The sequence below is a fragment of the Eucyclogobius newberryi genome, unplaced genomic scaffold (assembly GCF_026437365.1).
Source record: "Eucyclogobius newberryi isolate DKJ021-1_F unplaced genomic scaffold, fEucNew1.0.hap1 SCAF_13, whole genome shotgun sequence".
In the NCBI taxonomy this organism is placed as follows: Eukaryota; Metazoa; Chordata; class Actinopteri; order Gobiiformes; family Gobiidae; genus Eucyclogobius; species Eucyclogobius newberryi.
The window spans coordinates 27,869,031-27,895,927 of NW_027315757.1; the positions used below are offsets into that span (position 1 = coordinate 27,869,031).

A 26,897-nucleotide genomic window follows, 5' to 3' on the forward strand; every position below is an offset into this window, starting at 1 on the left:
TCATCAGTCATCAGCCAAACAATCACAATTCCCCTTTTGATTTCACAGCACTGATCTTTGCTCTCATTGGCTGTCGGGCTTCAGTAAGACACAGGGAACTGCTTATCTCTCCTGTCCACTTTTTCAGTTTTCTATAATGTATTAACCTTGCTAATAAATATGGCAAAACTAACCTTGCATGTGTGCCTTAAGCTTCAAATATTTCACAAAAAGCTTGCTCACATTCACAATTGCACAATACATTTTCCTGTTGAGCTTTTGGGGTGTGGCTACATAGCTATTAGGCAATACTATATGATGAGGTCATGGTAACTGTCCCTAACCCCACCCCTACTCTCCCCACAGTGAACGAGCTCTGGAGTTGTACCTCCGGTCTGCCTTCAATGACGAACGATCTGCACCCATCTTCTACTAATCGGCCCGCTATTCTGTAATGTTCCCTGGTGGGCATTTCTCTAGAAAAGAGCAGGAGAAAGTGAGGTGTGTTTTAAAGAATAGTTTCTTTACAGTCACTCAAAACCAATCCCACAGTCAAAACAAATAATATATAATACAAAAAAATGTGTACCATGTTAATACAAGTATACATGGATGAGGCAGAACATTATGACCACAGATAAATGGAATAACAAATATTATTAAAGCACTCTTGAGTTATTCCATGTGGTAACTTAGACTTAGGCATTTAAATTAGTTTGACCATGTGACAAATGGTGTTTGCTTGACAAACTTTTTGTCCTCATGGTGTGTTCTCAAAGTGGTATTTGACAGAAGAGTGCAGAAGTAACAACAGCAAATGTGTTTTGGGATTGGTTTGGAGCTCAAATTACTGAGTTGTTGATTTTTTTTGTTTTTTCAAAAACTAAAAATAATTCAATAGAATACTGTTCATTGGGGCAGGTGATCATAATGCTATATCAGTGTACTTTTTCTACTTTTTATTATGGATTAAAGAAGCCACTAGATTCTATGGTAGTGATGCTAGAGCATTACAATCAACTGCCCTTCTAATGGTCATATTTTACAATTACTAGACACTGTATAAATGGCGTTTGGGAAATCTTTCTGCTACTAAGCAATTAAAATGTACAATTTTGTTAAGTGATCTCACTTAATGCATTTACGATATTGTGATACAGTATACCCAATGCGGGAACTGTGCCTTTGACTTACAGAATGCAGCTTCAAACCAGATTATTTTTTTAACCGGGTTTAAAGCCATCTGCATCTTTTTTTTTAATTTAAATGTTAGTTCTTTTACTGTAAATTATATTTTGTTTTCTTTTTTTTGCATAATCCAACTACAACACAACAGAAAGTATAGTTTATCTTTTGCTCTTTTTAAAAATGCTCCATGCTTGCAGTAATTATCTATGAACATGGGGTGGTTAGTTTTGTGGGAGTGGTAGCTTACTGATAAGATTCAGTATTATGTAATTTGATCTTTTTCTCAGTGTTAAACATTTGGGAGAGTCATCACTTGTATCTTCTGCACATGCTGAGCAATATGATCCTGCTATAACCAGTAGCACATAAAATTAAAACCGCTTTTTATAAGATGTCCTGCTTTTTGCTTTCAGATGTTTTTAACTGTTTCATATCTGTACTGTACAGTCTAAATTTATCTGTCTACAATAAATGTCTATGGCTACAAATGTCATATATCTGTGTGTTTGTGTGGTGTCAAGTATCAACTGAATAGATTACCCTTTAAATAATGTCTATGTTAAAAGAAGATTCCAAATCAAAGTACAGGGGAAATTGAAAATCAAATGAGCAGGAAGTGAAAAGTATTTGTCTTTTATTGTGACAGTACAACAGCCATGATTGAGAAGAAATGGAGACAGCGTCATTTTACTCACAGCACGTAAATCAACTCGCCTCATCTTCTCTTGAGTGGTCAGCCATTTCATCCAATGGGCTGTTTTAGAATCTCTTTGGAAATTAGATTGGAAATAAATTATCCAAAATTGCACTCTTTTACATGGATATACAAAAGTCGATCCTATAGTTGACTAGAGACGACGAGAGAGTTGCTAATACAGCTGTAGTAGTTCAAGTTCAAGCTACTCGCTACGTCAATGTAACATTCAAACATTACAGTACATTTACCTTTTGAACACCTCAGACCTAGCATTCAGCATATGAAATTATAGAATACATCTGTATGAGGAACATAAAACTGTTCATAGTTCAGTTTAATACTGGCCTGTTCAGTGTATTAGTTGCGCTGTCATCCTTTAATGCGGTGAAAAGTGGCAATGAAAGCATAGTTTATCGCTAATATCTTGGAAAAAAGACCTTGAATGTTTCATTAAATAATGGCTACATTGATTGATGGAGTTTTAATACAATTGAATAAGGGCAATGATTACCAAATTGTGATCTCAGAAAGAACATATCTTTAACTATTGGTTTAACCGCAAGTTAAACATTGCCACATTAAGATAAAACGACTTGTAAAAGAGTCGTCAGGAAAGATTTTCAATGTTTGTTACTGTAAAAAAATTTTTTACAGCTTTTACGGTGCCAGGCCCACAGCTTGAGACAAAAAAAGAATACAAGTATTTTAAGTAATTCAGCCTATTATAAGGGTGGTATTGTAATTTCATTTCTACTCAAAACTTCCAACTGTCCAATTAGATCTCACACTGTGATCCATGATGAACATTTCATGGGTTTTTCTAGTTTGAGGCAATGTTCTCTTACTCACAGAGAAAATGGATGGATAAAGCGTATAAAAAAACAAAGGCAGCCTATGACGGGAGCATCTAGAAATATTGTTCATTTTTTTTCACTGCTAAAACAACTATGCACTACGTTGTTTTCTGAGAACTGTAAAGAATTGCATTTTTTCTTTTATAACCGAAAACAACCTCTGAAGTGTGTGAATCCTCTCGACAGTGGTCACTACAGTATGAGGCACTCTCATAAAGGGGACAGATTCTACAAGCCAGTTCAAAATAAAACTGTAAAACATTTAGACAGAATAATGATGTTTTCTGAAATGAGAACATCCTGGATTTTCCCGCTCTCACACTTGGCTCAGTTTTTTGGGCGGTCATCGACGGTTTCTGGAAATTAAATGTAAGAATTAGTGTTTACATGATGGATTTAAATCAAGCAACGATATGAAGTCATACTTAACAGATATTGTAAATGGAAAATATTTGATATACTTGTACCTGTTACTGAGCTTGTGTTGGAATCGGCGACGTGTGTGATTGAGAATCGTGAGACCATAAAACGATTAAGTGCCACAGAAGCAGGTTTGGGAGATTCTGGACTTTTGGGACTGGACACAGGTGAGGAAAGGGTCTCTGCGTGGCCATTGGGTGAAGGCAAGTTTGGCTCACACAGGTCATCGTCTTCCAATTCTTTTGTTTCCCCTAAATGATTGAAATAACAACCATTAAAACGTTCAATACATACAACTGTTTACATGTTGCAACCCACTTTCGTCATAGTTGATTTCTTCGGTCGATTCGAGAGCATTGGCAGTTGGAGTCCCGGGGTCTTGTAGCGGCTGGTGAATAGGAAGTTGTTCTTCTTCTGGTGATTCTGCTTCAGTGGAAAATGTGTAATCAGAAAGTTCTCCTGTTGGGCTTTCCTGAAAGACAAGGGAATGGCTTAGTAAAAAGAATTGATTAAAAAAAATGACACTCTTAGTTCAAGAATTTTTTCTTTTCTTTGAAAAAATAAGAAAGAAATTAGTATACACACTATCTTTTGATCTGAAACAGTAAACAAATGACTTGGAAGACACTCCAGGGGAAGAATTGTTGCCAGGTTGCCAGGAGACACACCATTACCATGTGTTTTGGGACTGTCTTGTTGCTTTGAGGTTAATATAGTACTACAGACAGTTCAGAACATCACCATCCCACTCTATTTCAGAACTATGTATTTGGGCCTCGAAAACTCCCGCCATGGAAACATCAGTGGATATAGTTGGAGCACACTCTTGGCAGAAGGGAAAAATGTCCTCACAAAAAAATGGATTCCACATTCGGACAATTTGAAAATAGATCAATTCAACAGATATGGGACAGATATGCCTGACTAAACATAGAGGACTAAGTGGATGTTTTCTGTGAATTGCTCCCTCTCTGTGTCATGTTCTTTGTTTTGTTTATATAAAAAAACATAGATATAAATACAATTAAGTTTAAAGGTGCATTGTGTAACTTAATCACATTCTTGTCTCTATGGATCTGTTATTGTTTTACCTGGAATATTCACAGTATGGCATTAAACATACAGTATGTAGCTAGCATTTATGTTTCTATAGCTCAAAATACTTTAAAAAACATGCAAACATTTATGATTTTTTTTTTTATTAGCCAGGACTGCTGAATGAGGATGACATAGAAAGGAGCCTGGCTTGTGTGCTGGTGCCTTAACCATTCGAGAGGAAAAAAAAAGCATTATTACTGGGTTCAGTGCCACCTCTCCACAGATCTAACCTTCAACTTCACCAGCTTGTCGATCACTTTAATGCCGTTCTGTTAAACATTCTATCCAGACAAAGCAACAACATTTCCATGAAGACGAGCAGGTAGAAGTCCCCACACCAGAAAAGTTACATATGCGCCTTTTAATATTTTTCCGCGTACCTGATCAAAGAGGAACACGGTGACATCATCATAGAAGGACACGGCTTTCTTCTTCTTGTCCAGCTCCTCGCAGAGGGACTCCGTGAGCAGCGAGGGCATCTTCAGGAGGCTCCGCAGGTGTCTGGCTCTGCTGCAGTCGCTCACCACCACCGGCACTGCGCTGAAATCATCCTCACTCTCCTCGCTGTCTTCCTCCTGGATGTTGTACGTTCTCAGTTCTTCATCGGACTCGCTGTCATCTGAGTCGTACTCGTCCTCCGCCTCCTCGAGGGGCGCTCTTGCGTCCTCGCCGCACAGTTCTAACAGGGAGGAGGAAGAGGACGAGGTGGCGCGGCAGTTGGAAGACTCTTCGCAAAGACTGTCTTGGGAATCGGCGTCTATGTCTTCGAAATCGTCTTCGTTTATGGTCAAGTTTGCTCTCTCCTCTTCTTTACCGATGTTACTGATTTCTGGCATCTCCTCATCTTCTGTAGAGCCGTCTGTGTTTTCAGTTGGACCGTCTTCATTCAAAGTACAGTTTGACTGCTGGGGGTTGTTGTCTGGTAGTGAATTCCCTGTTTTTCTGTTTTCTTCCTGACTGGACGAACCTTCTTGAACTGATGAAGATGGTTCGGATACAGAAGAACTTAGCTCTGAGGGCAGTTCTTCTGCACTTTGCTCTGTTTCCAATCCAAGTTCCTCATCTGCAGGGGCGGATTCTTTGGTCAGACACCCACCCATCTCAGGAGGAAAGGGCGACAACATGGACAACCCTGGAGTTGTATGTTGTTTATTACTGACTTCAACATCGAAATGAGTTTTGGCGTGTCGTAAATCATCATTGAATTTGACAGCATCTTTAATGAGGTGTGTTCTTTCAGTGTTTGAAAAGAACCTGCTTCCGTCTTCATGCGGACTTCTTTCATTTTCATAGTCGGAAAAATACGCCGAATCTCGGTATGAGTTTTTGTCTGACAGAGCTTTCAACTGTATGTCTGAGGTGATTGAGGACAGCTCTTGATCTAGTCCCATTTGCAAAACAAAGTCCTCACCACTGTGAAGACTCGGGTCATCTTTGAACTGGAACTTTGGGGATTCATGATTTTCTGTGTCGTAGCCGCTGTCCAGAGATTTGGGCAGAATGGGCATGTTAAAGTTGTCAGGACTGAAGGCTTGTTCCATGGAGGATGACAGGTTAAGAGTATCTACTGAACCAGGGGTGCCACTCGTGTTTTTTATTGGACTAAGCTCTTCTTCTTCAAGATTGGCATAGTCAAGGTTAAAGTCTGCAAAAATGCCTGCAGTGATATATGTCAAGTCATCATCTTCATCCTCGCTGTAGTCGCCAAGTCCAACCAAAGTAGTAGAAACCCCAACCCCACGATCTAATTCTCTCTTGCTCTCTTCTAGACTTGCACCATCCCAGATTCTTTGTTTCTCCACTTGGGCAGATGATGGGGATTTTATGAAGGATGTTTCGGGGATAATTTGAGGTTCAGAGTACAGTCGGTCACTACAGCAAGAGGACTTTGAATGTGTGTCCTTGCCACTCTTAAGATTATATGCACTTGTGCCCATTTGAGGTTGCTTCAGTTCTTCGCGATGCAGGTGAATGTATGAATCTACTCTACCCGGGTTTCGCCTTTCTACATCTAATGGGCCACTAGACTTGGAGCTAACAAAAGTTCTAGTGGTGGCTTTAGATAAGGACCAAATGTCTGTTGTATTGACATGATACTGGAGGTCTAGATAGTTGTCGCGACCACTCCCTGTGTGCCGAACATCAATACCAAGGCTGTTGTTGTTTGCCGAGTGGTTTGATGTCCAATTAGCGGCCTCTGCTTCTGAGAAAAGGTCATCATTGTTTATCTCCCTGCTGTTCCGTCTACCCATTAAAATGCCATCATCAGACTCCACATCAATGCTAATGTGGTTTACAACTGGGATTGTTTTTTGAAGGGGATCCATAGAATAACTGTTACTTGCTTCTAAATAGGGGTCACAGAAACCCAAACTAGGGCTGCTAACGGCTACTGAAATATTGATAGGAGCTTCTAATCGCTCAATGGGACGCACACATTGTGTTCTTGACTCTGGTGATACGTCTTCATCGGAGTGGCAAGGCTGCTGTTCCCTGTAGGCAACACTGGATGAGATGTGGTGTGAGCTACATTCATCGTTTGGGCTGGAGTTTGAGTTTTTCCTCAGCAATGGTTCCATAGCTAGCTGAACAGTAGGACTTGAATCTGAATCATAAAAGGTTGATTTGAAGTTATTTGCTGTGGACCAGTAAGAACTGGACTGTGCCTTGCATGCGGTGATTTCAGGGGACACACTGCAAGCTTCAGGGCCAGGGCTGTAGTCTACTATGCTGTCATCAAGAGTGATATTACAGTCTACTGGCTCCTCAATGCGAATGTAGTACTCGCTGCTTACAGAGGGGCTGTGAGCGCTCAGAACTGGGACCACACCTGGGTGCTCTGGTTCATAGTAAGTGGGACTATCCCCTCTGCATGTGCTTTCTCTAGATGAATAGTAAATGTCTTGATAATGTGGGTTTCCCTGTCCAAGTGGCCCACTGGTGAATGATGAGCAGTATGGCTGCTCCGCTCGGGCCTGTTCCCATTTGTACTCAAAGTTGAGCCCGTGACTGGTCTCAGTAACAGTCAGCAGGTCGTCTCCGGAGTCAGAGTGGAAGTTGTCATTGAAATGTTCGAGGAGGGGGAAGGCCAGCTCCACCTGAGTCTGTTCTAAAGGTGTGGGGGTGAGGACCAGAGCAGCTGAAGAGGTGTGGGTGTTGCTACCCAGTAAATTGGGTCTCAGTGCATTCCAGCGCTGTTGAAAATCTTCCTCTGCTTCACTGGAGCCTTTGGCACACAGGTAAGTGACGAGAAGGTGCACCTCCTCACTGCTGGGTCGGAGTTCAGGCTGCAGCCAGCAGAACTGCATCACCTCATACCTACACAGTAAAAAGCAAAAACTTTGTTTTGTCCTCAAACATTGCACACAGCAATTTCACAGAGAAGAACAATTGATTTTTGTGCATGATTAATGAAACCAGCAGATTGTTTTGGGTCAGCACTTATACTCATTGGTGTCTCAAACTCATGCAGTGTAAATGCTTTTACGTCTGGGTTTGAAAATAGTTGGCTTTGGGACAATTGTTTGACAAATGGGAACCTTCAGTCACTATAGACAAAACTAGGTAGACAAAGTACACCGAATCAGATCTGTAAAAATAAATTAAAACACAAACTGACCAGCGCTCTGACAGGGGAAATTGAATGTGTGGTTTGGGTAGTTTTAGCTGCTCCTCCTTCACAGCATATGTCAGCACCTGTCGGTCCGAGAACTCTCTGTAGGGCTGATTTCCCAACTCAAAAAGTTCCCACATGGTCACGCCCAGAGACCTGTAATATGATATTTAATAGTGACCTTAATTACTTATACATAAATTATACATTCTGAAGCATTTACTTTAATGTTGCTTCAGTGCAATTATCACCATAGTATGTTTTTACTCACCATACATTGCTGTTTTTAGTTTGGTCAACAACCAGCAGATTTCCATGAACTTCATCTATGAGCTCTGGAGCAATCCATCGAAGAGGCACCCAAATCTGATCTTGAGTTATGTAATAATCTTCCTACGAAGTGAATGACGGGGAGAAATAAGCATTTATATTAAATGGTTGTTCTAGCTGTGAAACAGTGAGGGCAGCTTACCTTATATCGGCTGTGAGAAAGGCCATAGTCCCCTATCTTTACTGACATTTCTGAGGTTAGCAGGCAGTTTCTGAGAGCTAGGTCACTGTTGGGAGTAAAATATTTTCCACCAATGTGTAAAACAATTTCATAACAAGTTAAACGATTTCAAAATACATTTAAAGTATCTTAACGTGCACTTTTTGTTACATTATTAGTATTATTATTATGAAAGGTCAACCATGTAAGGTTTCAGCCAAAAAAAAAAAACTAAAATAAAACCCTTTATTTTATTATGGCTGTTATTATTGCACTAAAACAACTGTAAAAACATGCATTCTTTCTGTCAGCGGACTTGCCTCTCCACAAACCTGACCTGTAACTTGGCCTGGCAAGGACTAATTAAGTTTTCTGGTGCAATGTATAATAACAGAAGTAAAGTAAATGGCTTTATTTCATTCATTCATTTTTTGGCTCAATTTTTACACATTTGGGATTGAAATAGCTTATTTTAACTTTGTAACAACAAACAACTTCTCACCCTCACATTGACTAATCCATTTCTCTGCATCAGGTGGCTGAGATCACAAGACAAGGGCTCACCCACAGCAACAAAATCACTGATGCTGGAGTTTTTTTCAATTACTCAAGCAGCACCAGGATGTTGTTGTAGAGAGTGGCCAGCAGGTGGTGTAATTGCCAAATAAAAGAATTTAAGTCAGCAAGATGAAGGAATACTAAATATAGTGAGTGTTACCTGTGAATAAAGTTGTGTTTGTGAAGATGGAGGAGTCCCGAGGCAATGTCACACACCATCTTTTGAAGGATCAAGGGGTCAGGGGTCTCGAAGTCTGCTCCCTGACAGCTGCGGAAGTAGTTCTTCAGATCGCCCTAAATTTCACATTAAATAGAAATAAATAAATACAAAATTCAAGCTAAATTGAACTAATAGCAATCGTTTTTTAAGACTCGTACCAGAGGACAAAACTCCATGACCAGCAGATAAGGAGTGACCTCTGTGCATTGTGCCAGACACATGAGCAGAGCCGGGTGCTGAACACTATAAACAGGAAGGAGTCAAATCAGGAAATAAATACCGTACATAGTTGACCACTGCACATAATGGTCATGTTAGATCATACATACAGAATAAATAGCTGTTAGCATAGTGTTAAACTTACCGATATGGTTGAACCTCCTCCAGAAACTGCGTCTGCTCCTGGACACTGGCACTGGCCTTGAGCTCCTTAACCACCACCTGGGTGGTGCTGAGGCCCGCATTGACTTCACCCAGCAAAACCTAACCAAAGAACACCAGTAATCACTCAATCAATCAATCAATCAATCAATTAATCAGTAAAGCCACTTAACAGATATTCTCGTGAGATTGGATTAGTGTACATGAATAGTGATAATAAATAACAAATAGTTTTGTGTGAAAAGTAAGAAATGTGAGTAAAATGTGTCCATAACTGCAGATATGTCTCACTATTAATAACATCACTATGAACAGTCTTCACTCCATGATACATAAGAACTGCAAAGAAATGTTTAGAGTGATTTACCTTTCCAAACCAGCCATCACCAAGCTCTTTTAGATAAAGAAGGCTATGACGACCCAGCTCTGAAGATTTCAGCATCTGGACTAAACACAGGCAGAAGTGACAGAACAGGAGGATTTAAGTATGTTTAAAAGGCAAAGAAAATTGACTCAACCGATTTTCCCACACAGTTTTGCACACAATCTTTACCTCCATGGATCTTCATAGTTCAGAGTGGAAATGATGGTGGTGGTGATGATGGAGCAGAAGAGCGGCCAGCCACTCTGAGCACAGTGACAGATACTGTCCCATGAGAGCCGGTCCCATGTAGGGATGAAGCACAGGTTGAGAGTGTGAGAACCAAGTGCCCAAGGCCCTGGCCCCAGCCACCTCAGCCTCATTGTGTGTGTGAGAGAGTCGGCAGGATTGAACCCTGGGAGCCCTCACACAGCTGAACAAGCTCACCATGTCGCCTCTGTGGTCCGCACACGGCTCATCCTCCAGCCGGTTTGCACACAAACACTCACTGTCTCCAGCTGTTGAGCCAATGCACATATCCACATTCTGTCAGGCTCATTCTGAAGCAAAGACACAGCAGAGATGTGCTGCCCTGCTCTGGGACCCAGAGTGACCGTCACGTATGTTAGTCCTGTGCTATTTGACGCTCCGCTCAGAGTGCAGCCTCAAGACACCCAGCAGTGACATAAGGCCCACATAATGCCCCCCTGTCACCAGGACAGCCACATTCCTCAGCCAAACAGGACACAAACCCTGCACTGTCAGATGCAGAAAAGACCTCTGTCATACTCACTATCTTGCACTCCCCTCCCCTCGTCAAGGTCCTGGTGCATGCCACCACCCGCCCCATTCTGTGTCTCCTCATTTTCTCACAAACCCTGCACTGTCTTCTGCCCATAATGCCATTCCTCCTCTGGTGCGTTCCACGGACAATTCAAGGCAGCCTTATGGTCACCCACTGGGCCATCAGCCTAAATCAGAGCCATTGTTGGGCCCCACTCACTCACACACTCACACTGTTTGTGCTGGTACCAAACACACACACATACACACACTGTGGAGGGGACATAAGGCCCATTTTCTACTGGAACGCTAGTCAGAGGTTGTCACGGTGATTACAAGCCCACACTTCTCTGAGCGACCCTACCAAATGGAGAATTATTCCAAATGCGGAATGTGTGAGTGAGCATTCCCTAACCCACTCTATGCATTGATATAGTTAAATGATGGGCTCATACAATCAAACATTATAAATACAGGCTTTCATCCATCATGCATTTTGGGTTTGATAACTTAAGTTTACACAATAAACTGAATAACATCACATCATTATAAGATTACAGTGACAGATTTATACTTTCAAACTACACTTACACTTACTTTTACGTAACGTGGATGATACTTGCTTCCTGTCTTTTACTTGTGACTCATTTGTCATCATATTTACTACAGTGGGATCAGAACTATAATGATAACCTATGAGTGAAAGAGCTTGGGTTGCTTCATTGACTCTCTTGTGTCCAATATATATCGATTGCCAGTACTAAGCAATTGGCATTTAACATAGTCATGGCCATGTAAATATACCTCTACTTGTGAATAACATAGTTCTCTTTTCATTGCAATGCATGCATATCTTTTGTCTCACAAAAGTACCACTCTCTGTGCTCCCAGAATGCATGCCCTTGCAACACCTGGGCCAATCAGAGTGCCGTAACTATGCAAGAAAGAGCAATGACTCCTGATTGGTTGAGAGGATGAGAGCTCGGCGTAGCCCTCTCCAATGGCTGCCAGCGAGTACGTCCTGAAGCACTATGGACCGTCCTAAGTCCCACCCACCTCAGCACAGCACAGTGAGTCATGCAGGGAGCAGAAGGAGGATCCCCACACTTACTCAAATGGACACAGTGTAAAAAGCAGAGTGAACCAAAGAACAGGCTGTGCTCTGTCTAAAAGCTGAAGAAATTATAATAATATACTATAATGGAATAATATAAAAAAACTTCTTTATTTAATGTCAGAATCAGAAAAGGTTTATTGCCATTGTAATGAACAACATAGGAACTTGCTTTGGTGATTCGGTGCAACATAAAACAATGAACAATAATAAAACATACCAGAATATCAAATCAAAAAGCACATGTGATGATTAATTACCGGTACTAACTTTTGCTATACAATACTCGTCCCAGTTAATGCACAGCAGTTGGTCCAAAATGTTACGTAATTGTTGCTTGTCCCCTACACGAGAGAGTAGAAAAACAACTCTGGAATCTAGGTTTTAACAGTGTGAACCCCTCGACAAATAAAACATGCAATATGTCAGACCAGGCAGCAATACCTATGTCCATGAAAATGAAGGAAATGCAATAGCCCTGTTTAAATCTCTTCAAATCTCACTTCATTAGCTTTGATTCCAGTGACGTGAATTTAATGCACATTGAATTCCAAAAGTAGAAAAGTATAATGGTGTAGTGTTTATTAATCATTTAATAATGCTTCAATACTTGGTTTTAATTAATAAACCAGCTACAATCATTTTGGCAGGTTCTTATACATAAATACGTATGTACATTCGTCAATATACATATCCATCCATCCATCCATTTTCTACCGCTTGTTCCCTTTTGGGGTCGCGGGTGACTGGAGCCTATCCCAGTGACTTCGGGCCTTAGGCGGGGTACACCCTGGACAGTGGCCAACTTGTCGCAGGGCCCAATATACATATATATATATTTTACCTTCAAAATATTCAATTCATGTTCTGATTCATTCTTAGTTTGATTTGATAAAAATGTCGTGAATATAAATAATGTTGAAATATGTTGTGTCTTTCTTACTGGATCGCCCGGGCTGCTTGGCCACTGGCAGTGACACCTCGGTGAGGGGCAGGATGTAGACCTCCGGACCATTATGGGACGAAGGCGAGGTCAGTCCGGACAGATCTGCCTGGTAGTCCTCTCCCTCAGTGTTTTCAAACTCCTGGAGTGGACACACACACACACACACACACGCACACACGCACACACACACACACACACACGCACACACGCACGCACACACGCACACACACACACACACACGCACACACGCGCACACGTACGCAGACACACACACACACACACGCACACACACACACCCGTACGCACACACACACATGCACGCACACACACACACACTGCATTAGTCACTCACTCACAGCTGTCTCACTGCTGACGCCGAGTGGGAAACAATGGCTGGACTGTACAGGCATCCACACACACACAGGACACGCCCACCTACCACCACAGATAAATCATGTATGTTGTGAGTGGCATTGTGCTGTGACTGTGGGTACACTGTGGGACGCACACTAATGTAAACAGCTGCTTACTCCCAAGCATGCGTTTCTTTGTGCACTTGTGTAGTTGGATGATGGTATACTCTATAGTACACATTATACTGCATTTTACATTTCACATTTCATACGCAACCATGAATAGATAATGTACTGCAAAAAACATGACATGTTTCCTAAAAGCTAGAGTGTTGTCAGTCACAGTTGGTTTTGGTGGTCAATTTTGGTTTAAAAATGTAATTGTTTAGTATCAGTATGAGTTAACAGTAATAATAGCTTTGGCTAAACTGACACAAGTGTAGCTGCCAATCTGTGCCATCAGCCACTGACAAGAGGCGGGCAATATATTGAAATGTAGATAATAATATTGTGAATGTTGATTTCAAGATATGCAAAATTTGAATATCAATAGTATGTAATTTATAAAAATTCTACAAAAAGAATAAGAAGCACTTGTATTTATTAATTTTGCAAACACTGAAATTTGGTCTGATAATAAAACAATTTAAAGAAATCTTTGTTGAATTGACCTAAGCAAATATTGAGATATTCATTTTTGTCAATATCACGTACATCTAGAGACATGCACTGGTCTGAGCAGGTTTGAACCACCAACATAATGTGGAGTTGAATGTGCAAGCCAAAAAGATAATAGCAAGTATTTTAACTTAAGTGTGCCTTGTACTTTTCACTGTGCACATGGAAGTCATCTTAACTAGTCCTTTTGAGTCAGTCTATTGAAAAGTGCCATGTCTCAAATTTGACCGACTTGATTTTTGTGAGCCTACACTTTCTTCTTTCTTTTTTTATTTTTCTTGTTTTTGTTGTTGAATGTTGAAAATGTGAAAAGAAAAGGGCTGTATCACAAAAATCTCTTTCTGTTACTTCTCTTAAATGCTGTTCATTGAAAGCCATTTTAGCATTTTAGCATTCACTAACAAGAGACAGAGTAAGATGTGATTAGACTTGAATCTTATAATTAGCGTACTAAAACACTTCCAGGGTGCTTAAGGAATGGGTTAAGAGTGTGTGTTTTTCATCTGCCACTCGCCGCCTCAGAGCTGTGTGAAAGGCAGCACCTGGCTCTGAGTCAGCTCTGCACTGCTCTCCTGAGACCCTTCAGTTTGAAAGCATTTAATACCCACGGCCTCCACCACACCACATACACTTCAATAAGAGCACCACAATGGAAAGGTATCACAGGTATCATGTTTTCTTTTTTTTTCGATGGAGCAACGCACAGAGCTTACTGACAGGCTGGTCTGAGCTTATAGAGAGAGGAAAAAGAGTGTTTGTGGTGATGAAGATGGCAGTCTGACAACATCAAAGCTTCAGGATCAATTTACCAAACCACAATGTCAGAACAAGAAAGTAGACGGCATTATTAACACAATCTTGAATAAATTACTAAGAATAAGTGCACCTCATTGATGAATAAAGATTAAAGTGTTTAATAATGTATTACGCGGACAGCACATCTTCAGTACATTTTGGCTTCTTAAAGGATTAATAGGAGGATTTTTTGCCGATTTGAGAACTCAAGCGACTGTTAGTCCGTTTTTTTTAGATGCGCATGCGCACTCACCCCCCCACCCTCCTGTTCTATCCAAGACGCCGCCAACCATCAAACCTCATGCGCGAGCACGCAACAGCCCCGCTGCTACACGTGCGTTTATTTATTAACGCGACGGATCGTATCGCATCTCTCGTCTCCAGATTTCTTCTGAGCTCAAACACAGCCTTTCTCTGTCGTCATTTTTGTACTGCACACTGAAGGAACTTGCTTAACACACACCGGCATATCAACCATGCATGCACAGCCAGGGAAACGTGCTGCTATGCTGAGGACGAGCTAGAACGAGGCTACAGGTGTGCAGTAGCATGCAGGGAATGATTGACATGTGGGAGAACTACTTGGTTGTCCACGCCACGAGGAAATGAGACTCAGATTGCGTGCCAAAAATCCTCTATTATTCCTTTAAATCTCAAATTTGATTGAATTGGACATTTGTAATGTGGGTTTGAATGTGACTAAGATGAGTTCATGAGAATGCCAAGACACAAGAAGTCTTACTATTTGTAGTTTCATGATTTAAGAAATATAGTGAGTGAATCCTGTAATATAATCACAAACCTCTTTATGTTAGTATGTCTGTGTTTATAATGTAGTGTTAAAGATCGAAGCTCTGATATTAATTAATTAATTAATTACGTGTCAAAACTAGACTTCAATTCAATCTCGTAACAATACTGGTAAAAATTCCTAAATTGTTTTTTTTTTTTTTTATTAAAACTCTTCCGTAGTATCAAAATTTCAATGTTAGTATCGTGACAACACTAATCACACTTTCATATTGGTCATACAGTTCCACCACTGACTCTCGTGGACACTTTCTTCTCCTAATAACCCTTTTTATTACTTTGTTGAATGTTCATTTTGGCAGAGTGAATGTTTTTATAACATGTCTGATCAACAATGGCGACTAAAACACGCACCCACAACAGAACACAAAAGATAATTGTGCCAGCATTGCTTTGACAAATAAACTATTTCAGATCCAGTGTGCCAACAAAATACATCACTAAAATCTTCAGAATGTGACGGGATTGTGACGACAGTGAGTCCTACAGAGGGCAGCAGTGAGCTCACCTTGAACCCGATGTCTCCCTTCTTGCAGCAGAGGCAGGCCAGCATCAGGAAGACGAAGGTGAAGAGGCCCGAGAAAGACACAGCCACTACAGCCAGCGAGGACGGCCAGGACAACTCACTCAGCGGCGCCCCATCTGCAAAAGAAGCACACAAACAAGTCTTACGGCACAGCGCCTAAATATGTGTCATAAAGGTCAATTATTGTTCATATTGTTTAACTGTAACGATTTCGTGAGTGGCCTTAAGGAACAGCCATGTGATTCTGATTTGAATTCATCTCAGTCTATTATTGTCTGCTTTGGCTGCGCCGTGTGAATAGGAAGTGGTCCCCTGTGGCTTAACTACACTTTGCTCTTTCAATCATGGAGGCAAAAAGTTTGATAGCTCCGATGGAAGCAATTACCAAATTGAAAAGATTGCAAACATTTTGGCGACTGACTGTATGTCTTCCGCAGAGCATGAAATGTTATTGCAAATATCGCAAAACTTGTATGTACTTTATTAGGTTCTGTGGCTATACATTTAAAATATAGTCATGTAGGTGTTGCACTAGGGCTGGGCGATATGGCTATATTCAACAAATTGTGAGCTCATCCCTCTGACAATCTGCTATTTTGGTGATATCGTCAGATTGTGCGTCACTGCATTTTTGCTTACTGTCGCTCTCTGCTCTAAAACTGACTCTTTCCCCAACCACACTTCCTATTGGTTAGTCTCTGTAAGGCTCAGAGTGAGTGACACATAGATTTCAGAGAAGAGTGAACCTTCAGAAATAACAGAAGACTTCAGGACTGTACAGAGATACTGAAAAAACATGAATAGTGATCGTGATCTTGCTTTAAGTAAATCGTTTGCATACATACACCAAATACTACAAAAGACCCATTAAATACTGGCAGGGCTTACAAGCAGCACTGACAATACTGGTGCGGTACTAATACTAGTGGAAATCTTCAGCATGATTTTACATTGCCTCTGAGATTTGTCCGTGCCTCCTAGACTCCAGGTGCAAGCTTTACTGCGGTGCACATGTAAACGGCTGCAGAACGGGCTGAGCAGTGTGTCTGTAACCGGGATCCTACAGACATGAGCCAAGGAATAAGGAACAGTACACTTTGTTCCCAGAATCTTTCAGAATCCCCTGTTCTAACTTCGAGCAAAGAAGCAGACGAACAGCCAATGCAAACAGGACAGACCGCAGCTATGGACCGTTCCAAGTGTGAAAGTGTGTGGGCACGCAGCCACCAGCACGTGAGACTACTGTACACTGGGATCAGTACAGCAAAAGGCAAACACTGCACTGGAAACATTACAATCTTAATTATGTTACAGTGTGAATAAATGCCTGAATTAAGTAATATTTATCTTGGTATTGAATCACGATTTGCAGATAAAACCATATTTCAAGTGAGATTCATGCAAAAGGATCTCATTTTTAGAAAAACAAATAAAGACATTGTAGTGTTGTTCTTGCCATTGACAAAAAATGTTTTCAAGCCCGTCAAATGAGATGTACTACTTAATTCAAGCGCTTATTCACTCAATATTACTCATTTAAGATTGTCATTTTGCCAGTGTGGTGAAACGCAAAGGCTACGTTGAATGGGCATAATCGCAAAAAGACAGCCATTTTTGAAGTACCATAATGTCCTCCACGAACAACAAAAAGTTCTGCATTATTCCACATAAAACCCCGTATTTTAGATCCGCACACACACTTATTTTTGATATTGTTTTTGTCAATTCTTCTGAACGCGTTCAACAGAATCCTAATATTATTTAAAAACATTTTTGTCCGAAGAAAAAGATCGCAATTAGATATTAGTCCCAAATTGTTCAGCTCCAAACAAAGGAATCAACTATATATTTTCTTTTTTGATTGACAAATCCTTATAATCCCAGTAAAAATGTTAGTATTGTGTTTTATAATGGTACAAAATGTAAAATAAGGATTTATGTGTGATAAGAAATACCAGAAAAACTCACGCAGACTCATGTACCCTACAAAAATAAAAGCAATTCTTTGAAAGGAACTGATTTTACTCAGGTGGTACTTGGTATGAAAAGCCTGTCCCCAGCTGAACTTTTTCGAGTCTTCCAGTCTAAAATTGAAATGACCAGAAGAAGCGAGCGCAGGGGAAATGCGCAGATGGTGCCAGATGACAGGAGCTGAATCAGGGGTCACTGTGACTCACGGCTCATTCAAGGGCGCTTCGTCAAATAAGAAAGTACACACGAGGTAGGTGAGAAAGAGCCTATTAAGTCATCTGCCATATTTCTGAGGACAGTCAATAGTTCTGAGGGAACAGTTTGTGTCTTTAGTTCAATCCTCTGAGGACTGCTTTATCAACCTTGTGTTATCTTACTTTACCCTTTCGCTAACTCAATCTGTTCTTAAGTAAAACCCCCTAAATACAACTATTACAACCTTTACAGATATCACTTGTACCACTACCCAGAGATAGAAGTAATAGTAGTAATGCCAAGATTATTCGGTTAATTGATCATATTATTCAGGTGACAATATTTACTTCACTATAATCCAACGAAATACATAAAACTACATCAGGCAAGTTTGTTTGTTTTTACTTCAGAATAATCAAATTCATAAAGCACATGGTCACAAACTTGAGAAATAGTAAAGTGTCAAAGAAAAGAAAGTATTTCACAGGTTGGTTGTGTTCTTGGTGATCGTGAACACATTTTAAATCATGTTTTTCTCACACTTGTAAGACTAAAATTGCCTAATGCCTAATATCAAGAATTTATAATACCAAAATTGTTGTTTTAAGATATGCTAAATTAGAACAATATCAAGTACATCATCTATAGCTTGCAAGAGAGATAAAAGAGATAACAATAAAACTATGTAAAATGTTTAAACGTTGTGTTTAATTTGACACTCTGACAAACGGCTAATATTGTCTGAAATGTGGCTAAATAATTAGATGTTAATTTTGGTCAACATTGCCTCACCTCTACTACCTATATAAGTACAGACTAAAAACATTTTATAATAAATCTAAAGAAATTGTCATCAAGAGGGATTATTACATAATCCAAATGTGTCACATGGTTTATGGATCCTTATTCCCTCCAAATTACTGGCATAAATATTTAAAAAGCACAGATGACTTTTGCAGATTAAAAATGAATTAGCATTTGCATTGAAGTTGTATTTACTCACAGCATAACAAAACAACACAACAGTTTTGCTCATTACTTTTGAACAAATTGCTTTCCATCTCCTTGGACGCGGCCTTTCGATCCACTTCCAACACAGCTACAAATCCTAAAGATGGCAAACGCTGAGCTTGCCGCATAAAAGCGAAGGCCGAGTGACAGAAAGCAATAAGAGTAGAAATATGGAGTTGCGTTGGACAGAGAGGGGAAAGGTGAGCGGAGCCGTGTCTGAATGTAACTGTGTGTCTGAGATAAGGATGTGCAGCTTTGCATGACTGATGATGGTCATAAATGAAGCCAAAGGCTTTTCTCTCCTGAACTGGATCGATCTATACAAAACAAACATGTTTCAAAAACACAAAGTGAATAAGCCAAATACTGATGTTACTATGGTAAAAGACAGGATTTGAGCTAACATGACTTACACCAAGACAAATATTTGAAAGACACTTAAGGAGGGAAAGCTTCTGATTACAGCTGGGCCAACACTAATGATTAGCCGCCTAGCCAGCAATTATTTTTCGATCATTCAACTAGTAAAACTATTTCTGTTTTGATTTTTAGAATACTTTTTAAAACTAGATAAAACATAAAATATGCTAAGAAAATATACTAAAGTATTAGATCAATACACTTATAAAGTGTAGTTTTATCTTTTGTTGCTTTGAGACAACTGTAGTTAAAAGTGAGATGCTTAATGCTGCTCGGTGGTGGAGTAGGTAGCACACATGCTTGTTAAAGGTGCTCTCTGTAATATTTCTGGTGAAGGGTCCGCCACCTGCTTGTCTCCATGGTGTTTTGCTTTGCTTTGTGAATGTTTCATAGTATGGCATTAAACTTGTCTATCTCCATGAAGACAAGCAGGTGACGCCAACAGGCCAAGCTGTTAGTCAGATCTGTGAAGAGGTAACTCTGTGCAGAGTTTGTTTTTTTTGCAATAAAATGTCTACAATTGAATAAATGCAAAGAAGACAATCGGGTGGCAGACCCCCATCAGAAAAGTGACATAGTGCACCTTTAAAGAGGCTGCTTCAGATAGAAAGGTTTCAGTATCAGACGTGCACTGCTCCCATGTTGGTTTTGTCCAAGTATGATCCGAGAGCTGCTGCAGGGGCTGCAGAGTGGGCACTGGGCCAAACTCCACACCACTGCAATCAAATCATCTTTACCCAGCGAGAGGGAAAGAGGGGTTAGAACATGAGACGTGGACAACAGAGTCAATACAATTAAATACAGCATGCTTTTCCCACAACATACATACTGCACATTTGCAACATATTCTTCCAGCTTATTACCTCGAAAGCATTGTATACACTCTCACTATATCTCTACAATGAGGACAGTGCTGCAGGGATGGAGAGCTCCTCCATCTGCCTCTTTTGGGGAGCTGCCTGCTGCATCAGGGTTAAGACTCTTAGAGATAATATTTAGTCACCCAGCACTGAGGTAAAGAAACAAAACAAACTTGCAGTAGAATATGAGGTGCTCTTGAGCCAGCTGCCACACCTATTTGGCCCTTGACTAACCTACGCTAATTTCTAGCCTCTTTTCTGCTTCTAAAACATCACTTTGAGGAGAGAATGCTCACTCTCTGTATTGTTGCACCCTTTTTTTTTTCTGTTCCAGATTTTGCAGACATTATAAAGCTAGTGAGACCCAAAAAAAGGCCCTTGTGATTCAGTAAAGTAGTGTCTAAATCTATTATTTGCTCAGTGTTTTGTGAAAATAATATACTGAGGAAACCAAATTCCAAGAGGATAGCACAATATGAAGAGCACTAGGGTACGTCGTCTCAATTACCCACAATTAACACCATCTTTGTCTTTTCCTAGGAATTGTGTGACTGTGACAATGTGCAGATGGGAAAAGAAAAGGATGTTGTGGCCCTCAGAGACATGATAACTGTCATTATCGTGAAGAGGGAGGCCAGGCCACACAGACCACCACTGATCACTGAAACACTAACACGGACATTATTAGAGCTGGGTTGAAATAATCGATTTTCAGATTTTTTTATCGATTCGCATATTAATGACCGATTATCGATTTGTACGTCCAAAGATCGTTTTTTTTTTATTTGTAAGATTTGCTGTTTAATATTGATATAATACTAGTTTTAATATGTTGCTTCTCTACACAGTCATGAAGTGAAGGAAACGGTTCAAATACATTTTTTATTTTTAATAACATTAACCCCCGGATCGAATCGAAATCGGATCGAATCGGAAATCACATAGAAATCGGAGCGAATCGGATGGGATCTGAGAAATCGGAAAAAAACGATTTTGAAACGTAAAAATCGGAATCGAATCGATTCTTGAAATTTGAATCGAAACCCAGCTCTAGACATTATATCACATTGCACTGGCTGTTTTTAAGACATGCAATCTTTCTAATTGAATAAGGGTGATATTTCCAATCCACATTTTGCACAGTATGTGAATCAATAATTAAAATATCAACTCATTTTTATAGTCATTTTTGGAATTCAATATCTATTGTCTGTACATTTTATTTGCACTAGAGAGAACATTTTACATATATTTTGTAACATTTGAGCTGCAGAGTGTGGAAAAATAATGCATATTAATTATTCTAATCTACTAGTTTTATTATTGCAGATATTATGTTGCAAAGCGGTTTACTCTTTGGCTAAAATTGTATCGTTTATCGGAATATTGTTTTTATAGTATATGGCGCCAAAGTGTTGTATATATGTGACAAGGCAATTTGAACCTCAACAATGACATTTAAATGCAAGTTGTAGCACATTTTGGGGAGATTTACTTAATATTGTCTGAATCTGTATATGTATCTATGTATCTTATAAATTAATTAATTATTATATGTTGTATAGTGTCTTGTCATGACTCTCAAAGCCCTTTACAGTCCGTTATTCCCTCTACCCTCAGTGGAGGTAAAATTTTAGCCACAGCTGGCCTCAACACCACCAATCGCTCACACAATCGCTCACAAAATCCCTCAGCAGTTTAGGTGAATTGTCTTGCCACAGACACAATGACATTTCCTCCTGTCGCTCCACTGTGGCACCTGGTGTTCCACTGTTCTCCCATCCACGTACTAACCAGGCCCTGTTCTGCTTAGCTTCCAAGAGCTGGCGAGATCAGCCATTAAAGGTGGAATGGACCATTTTTTTTCAGCAATTTTTTTTATCATATTTCCTCGTGGCGTGGATAAATCATTTGTCCTGCCACGTATCAATCATAAAACGCACCTATCGCTCACCTGCAGCCGCATCAGGCTCCTCCCCATGTTTCCGCGTGCCTAAGCGCATGGATCTATCATAATATAGTTCCCTCAGTGTACGGGGCAAAATGAAGAAGGAGAAAGACAGTTCGAGCTGACGCAGAAGTGGACAGAAATCTACGGAAGACGAGAGATGCGATGCGCTCCGTTGCGCTAATAAACAAACGCACGTGTGTGTTGTATCAGTCCGCACGGGGGAGTGCGCATGCGCACTTCCGCCTGCGTTCTCAAATCGCCGAAAAATCGTCCATTGCGCCTTTAAACAACAGGTATTTGCATTAAGTATAGACAAAGACAACAATTAAATTCACAAAGTCTAAAGTGAAGAAAAAAAAGAAGAATATTTAAACTTGGTCTAAATCAGGACTGAAATACGTCAAAATTGTTGGTTGAGAGCATCCATAACCCATTTATAACGACCGGAACAATTCCATTTATTTTCCATAACGTATTTCTTTCCAACTATTAATCATACACAATTATCATTTATTTTCACCCTCGATATCGGCAGTAGCTTGACACGCCTTGGGCCACGTACAAATTGGATTGCATGTGCCGACAATAACCAGATGTGCAAAAAAATGTGCTCGAGACGACATTTCAGCCATTATAGTCTCATGACACACACAATAGAATTCCAGTATGTTTGTGAATGTCAACGTGTTTAAGACTGCATCCCTCTACTTCATCCATAATTTAATTTTCTATCGACTAAAACAGGACCAACGGAACCTTTTGCACAGAAAGTGGTAACTGGTTCTCCTGCTGCGGTTATTACCTCCACTTCATTCTTATTCAAATTTCCCCAGGGGCATATTTATGTAACTGAAGTGCTATAAATAATCAATACACAGCAAAGGACTAGCGTGTACAGACCCAATACTGTCGTGAAAATGCTTTGCTTATTGCAGGTTGGTTGGTTTATCTTTGGTGTGTCGATACACAGGTTTTTTTTTAAACTTTTTACTGTGGAGCCAGTATTTTATGCTGTCTCCGAGGTCAGCAGCGGAGCAGAAGGTGGCACTGCCCCCTCCAGGCCTCAGTGGAGAGTGATTACAGACAGCCCTGCACGCTCAGCGGTTTGGAACAGTGCATTGTGTCTGCTGCCCTTCAGATCAGTGCTACAACCTGTAGTTAAAAATCAACAACCAACAAACGCAGACTAGAGTTTGAATGTTATTAGACATAAATACTGTCACCGATATGCTACTTCAAACATGAGCTTGATGTCGTTAAGAATCAGATGTGTTTACCTTAGCTTAAGCACATCGGTTTAGACTAAACAGTGGGATAAACAGGACTAAAATGTCACTAAAAACAATTGTATTTCAACTGTGGAAAAACAAATGACAATCAATAATAAAAAGAGTAAAATTAGAATGAATCTAAAACCAATTTAGTCTAGATCAAGTTACAGGACAGCTCTGTGGAGAGGCGACGCCGCTCATACTGAAAAGGCATGAATTTAAAAGGTATTTTTGAGCAATAAAAAACAACTGTAATTGTTTTCAAGATTGATATAGATAAAGCCATACTGTGGAACATTCCAGGGAGAAACTTGTGGCGGACCAGTCAATCCATCAGAAAGGTTACGTAGTTCACCTTCAAACCAGAACAATTAAACCTGGTGTGAACAGGAACGAACTGAATTTAAAGTAGGTTAAAATCAAAGTAAGTCAAATACAGGCGTGAACCCAAACTCCAGCCCGACATCATTGTGAAATCAGCCCCATCACACATTTCAGCTTTAACGTTGTATCACCTGCACAGTCGCCTGGCCCGCGATAACTCGGAGCTCTCCTTGGTGCTGAAGACGCTATGACCAGGTGTGAACCGAAAATAAGTCAATGATGCAGAACCCCACATGCGTGCACACAGTCCTGGTCATCCATGTTGCGGTCTTACATAAGGATCACAAGACAACAGCAGCGTCCTCCTCTTCCTTCCTTGTTCATTTGTCTGCAAATGTGTGAACACATGTCACTGTGGTGGGCACACCAGACTCGCCCCAAGGACAGCAGAATGAGTGAAAGGACTGCTACTATTACAGCTGTGTGAAAATTAGCAGGTTTGTAAATATAGATCTGAGTATGCTATAAATGGCTTCTCTGTGTCCCTGCTGTTTGAACGATAGGCGAATTATTGGCCCCTTCCGACACACCCCTTTCTGTCACCTAGGCAACATTACTTCTCTGTCCCATTACAAGAAGGTATTAGATGTTTGGTGACATCTTGCACTTGGCTGCAATGTAAATCGCTTTGACATCATCAATCTTCAAACCTTCTCACGTAACATGCATGTGCCCACACTGAACACAAACGTTACATATTTGCGTCATGTTTTAAGCAATGTATGGAAAACATTATGGTGGCTGTTGTCCAGACAGCATTACATTATAGTTGGCGTATTGCTTTAAATTAAACGATACTGTACAGCACTGGCGAGTTGTATCATATTGCAGCACACAGGAAAAGGAAGAATGTCCACAAGAGACACATTACGGCTGCTGTTACTGCTGTCTAAATCCCACCGAAATTGGCAGCGTTTTCACTTGACAGTAAAGAGTAAAGAATAGTAATAAATAAAGCTGAAGTATGGGGTCGTTACAAGAAATGGCAAATTGCTTAATTTTGCTTCTTCCTAAAAGAAAGTCAAAGCAACACAAATCATTTTTAATTATGTTGAGCGTTCTTTGATTAAATTACACCGTTATAACACAAGGGAAAATAAACTGCTGACAAGATTATTCTGTTACATGCACACAAAAGCCAGTGTGCAATGAGACAGATGATGATTTGATTGGTCGAATGTAGGGCTGTGCAAATAATGTAATTTTAATCAAGATTCCGTCTTTTTTTTATCATCAATGACCAGCCTGTTTTTGCGTGTGTGTGTGTGTGTGTGATAATTAACAATGTGTGTTTTGTTTATGTTCAGGAAATGGATATTAATTCTAATACAACAAAATGAAATTGAAAATCATGGTCAATCAATAAAGAGGGAAATTGTGAATCAACTGCTGACAATCTTGAGTCTAGATAACAGCGACGAACCCAGGACACAGCGGCATATCAAAAATCCCTGAGCCCGTGTTAAGTGTGCAGGGAACAGAAACAGGCTGTAACTGGAGAGGTATGCTGGGGCTCGGTGTCATTGGTATGCCGGGCACACCGCAGCCTGTGCGGGGGGACTCTCTCATTCCTGTTTACACTCTCACACGCTTATTTAATCGGCCTAAAGTCAAGTCCTCACAGTGTCTTTGTCAGTGCCACCACGACTCCTCTGCACCCGTGGTCTTGCAGCACTGCAGCAGAAGCACCTGGAACACTCTTTTTCAAGGATAAACCATCACACATGCACCAGATTTAGACCAGGACTAGCCTTATCACCACAGAACACAACCACACACTGCTGTCAGAAGGTCACCCCCCTTTTAGTGAGACATGCATTGCACCTGCAAGTACAGATTGTTCACATGTAGAGAGGCTTCCACACACGTAGAAGGTGCACAGATACACACAAAGACAAGGGAAATGTCTCTATCAGTGGGTTTTCTGTGTTACATGTCATGCAGGAGCAGGGGAACAATGACTGCTGCATACAACAACACAAAAAACCATGAACCCACAAAAGGCCAATGAGACACAGAAGGCAATCCAAATCTCATCATAAATTACAGCAAATAAACTGGCTTTTTCTTGTGCTGTTACCTGTATCAAAGTGGGAGCTGAAGGCAAAGCTGGGGTTGAAAAAGGCAGAAGACATGACAATCACATGTGGAGCATAGAGCATCCTCCTCCTCTTCCGCGCCTCGGTTAAAGCAGCTGCAGCCTGGACAGAAAAGGGTCAAAATAAGATCCCAGTTTGGTGCGCGCCTTTTTCACACGCTCAAGAAATGCTGTTTGGACACGTTTCCCCACCTTAAAGAGCCACCGAAATGTCCACCACCTTCAGCTGGTGAGGAGACAGATCAAAACAGAGGGTCCCATGTCCCTGAGACACGTTGTCCTCCCACGTGTCGGATTTAATGAAGAAGTGTTTGGGAGAAGATCCGCGCTCACAGATGCGCATTAAGCATCACAGGTCGGGTTTGCCTCTGACGGACTAAGCGACTAACTGCACCATTGTCAATTTTATATGAACTCCGAGACTTTTCTCTAACTGCCGTTTCAAGATAAAAGATAATGCGATACGTTGAGACGGTTTTTCTTTTACTTTGAAGGTAAAATCCTGTGCGCTTCCGGATATCGCTGCAGGATTTACGCGCGCGTGTCCATGTGATTAATGGTGAGTTGCATTTGTGTAATTTGTCAGAGAGAGACAAAAAATGTCAATTTCTAATCTAGATGAACAGATTATTGTTTCAGAAATATGACTTTAGCCTGTTACATGCCATCACCGACATAAATCCCGGTCATGGTAACGGTAAACTTAATTCAGGAGATTGTATTCTGACTACACTATTTGGATTTGGGAAGTGTTTGATGGTGTCTCCTCGTGACCCATACATGCATTTTACATTGACTAATATTAATTGGTGAATTTATTTCTCAAACTAAAATAATTAGTTAAATAATAATAACAATAACAACAACAATAA

The 26,897-nt window shown here is 40.4% G+C and overlaps 2 protein-coding genes across 5 annotated transcripts in view; one reads left to right on the forward strand and one right to left on the reverse strand.

Annotated features, from left to right (window-relative positions):
* Positions 1 to 1,670, forward strand: part of LOC140358415 (BAR/IMD domain-containing adapter protein 2-like) — a 59,149-nt gene extending 57,479 nt beyond the window's left edge. For both annotated transcript variants that reach the window (XM_072443252.1, XM_072443253.1), the window contains one exon: positions 346 to 1,670. In XM_072443252.1, coding sequence (XP_072299353.1) covers positions 346 to 415 — 70 coding nt within the window. In that variant the 3' untranslated portion in view covers positions 416 to 1,670. The remainder of the gene's footprint in view (positions 1 to 345) is intronic.
* Positions 1,230 to 26,365, reverse strand: aatka (apoptosis-associated tyrosine kinase a). Of its 3 annotated transcripts, XM_072443249.1 has the most exons (15): positions 26,218 to 26,365; positions 26,008 to 26,128; positions 15,847 to 15,980; positions 12,700 to 12,841; positions 9,866 to 9,945; positions 9,482 to 9,600; positions 9,276 to 9,360; positions 9,058 to 9,191; positions 8,322 to 8,406; positions 8,121 to 8,242; positions 7,856 to 8,005; positions 4,617 to 7,554; positions 3,457 to 3,610; positions 3,186 to 3,389; positions 1,230 to 3,074 (listed from the first exon to the last, which is right to left on the reverse strand). In XM_072443249.1, the coding sequence occupies exons 2-15, from the start codon at positions 26,087 to 26,089 to the stop codon at positions 3,046 to 3,048; spliced, it is 4,458 nt and encodes a 1,485-aa protein (XP_072299350.1). In that variant the 5' UTR covers positions 26,090 to 26,128; positions 26,218 to 26,365; the 3' UTR covers positions 1,230 to 3,045. The 3 variants fall into 3 exon arrangements, with proteins under 3 accessions (XP_072299350.1, XP_072299351.1, XP_072299352.1); XM_072443250.1 differs by lacking the exons at positions 12,700 to 12,841; positions 15,847 to 15,980; positions 26,008 to 26,128; positions 26,218 to 26,365 and adding an exon at positions 10,052 to 10,598; XM_072443251.1 differs by lacking the exons at positions 9,058 to 9,191; positions 9,276 to 9,360; positions 9,482 to 9,600; ... (3 more) ...; positions 26,008 to 26,128; positions 26,218 to 26,365 and adding an exon at positions 8,842 to 8,981.
* Positions 26,366 to 26,897: the final 532 nt, after the last annotated feature.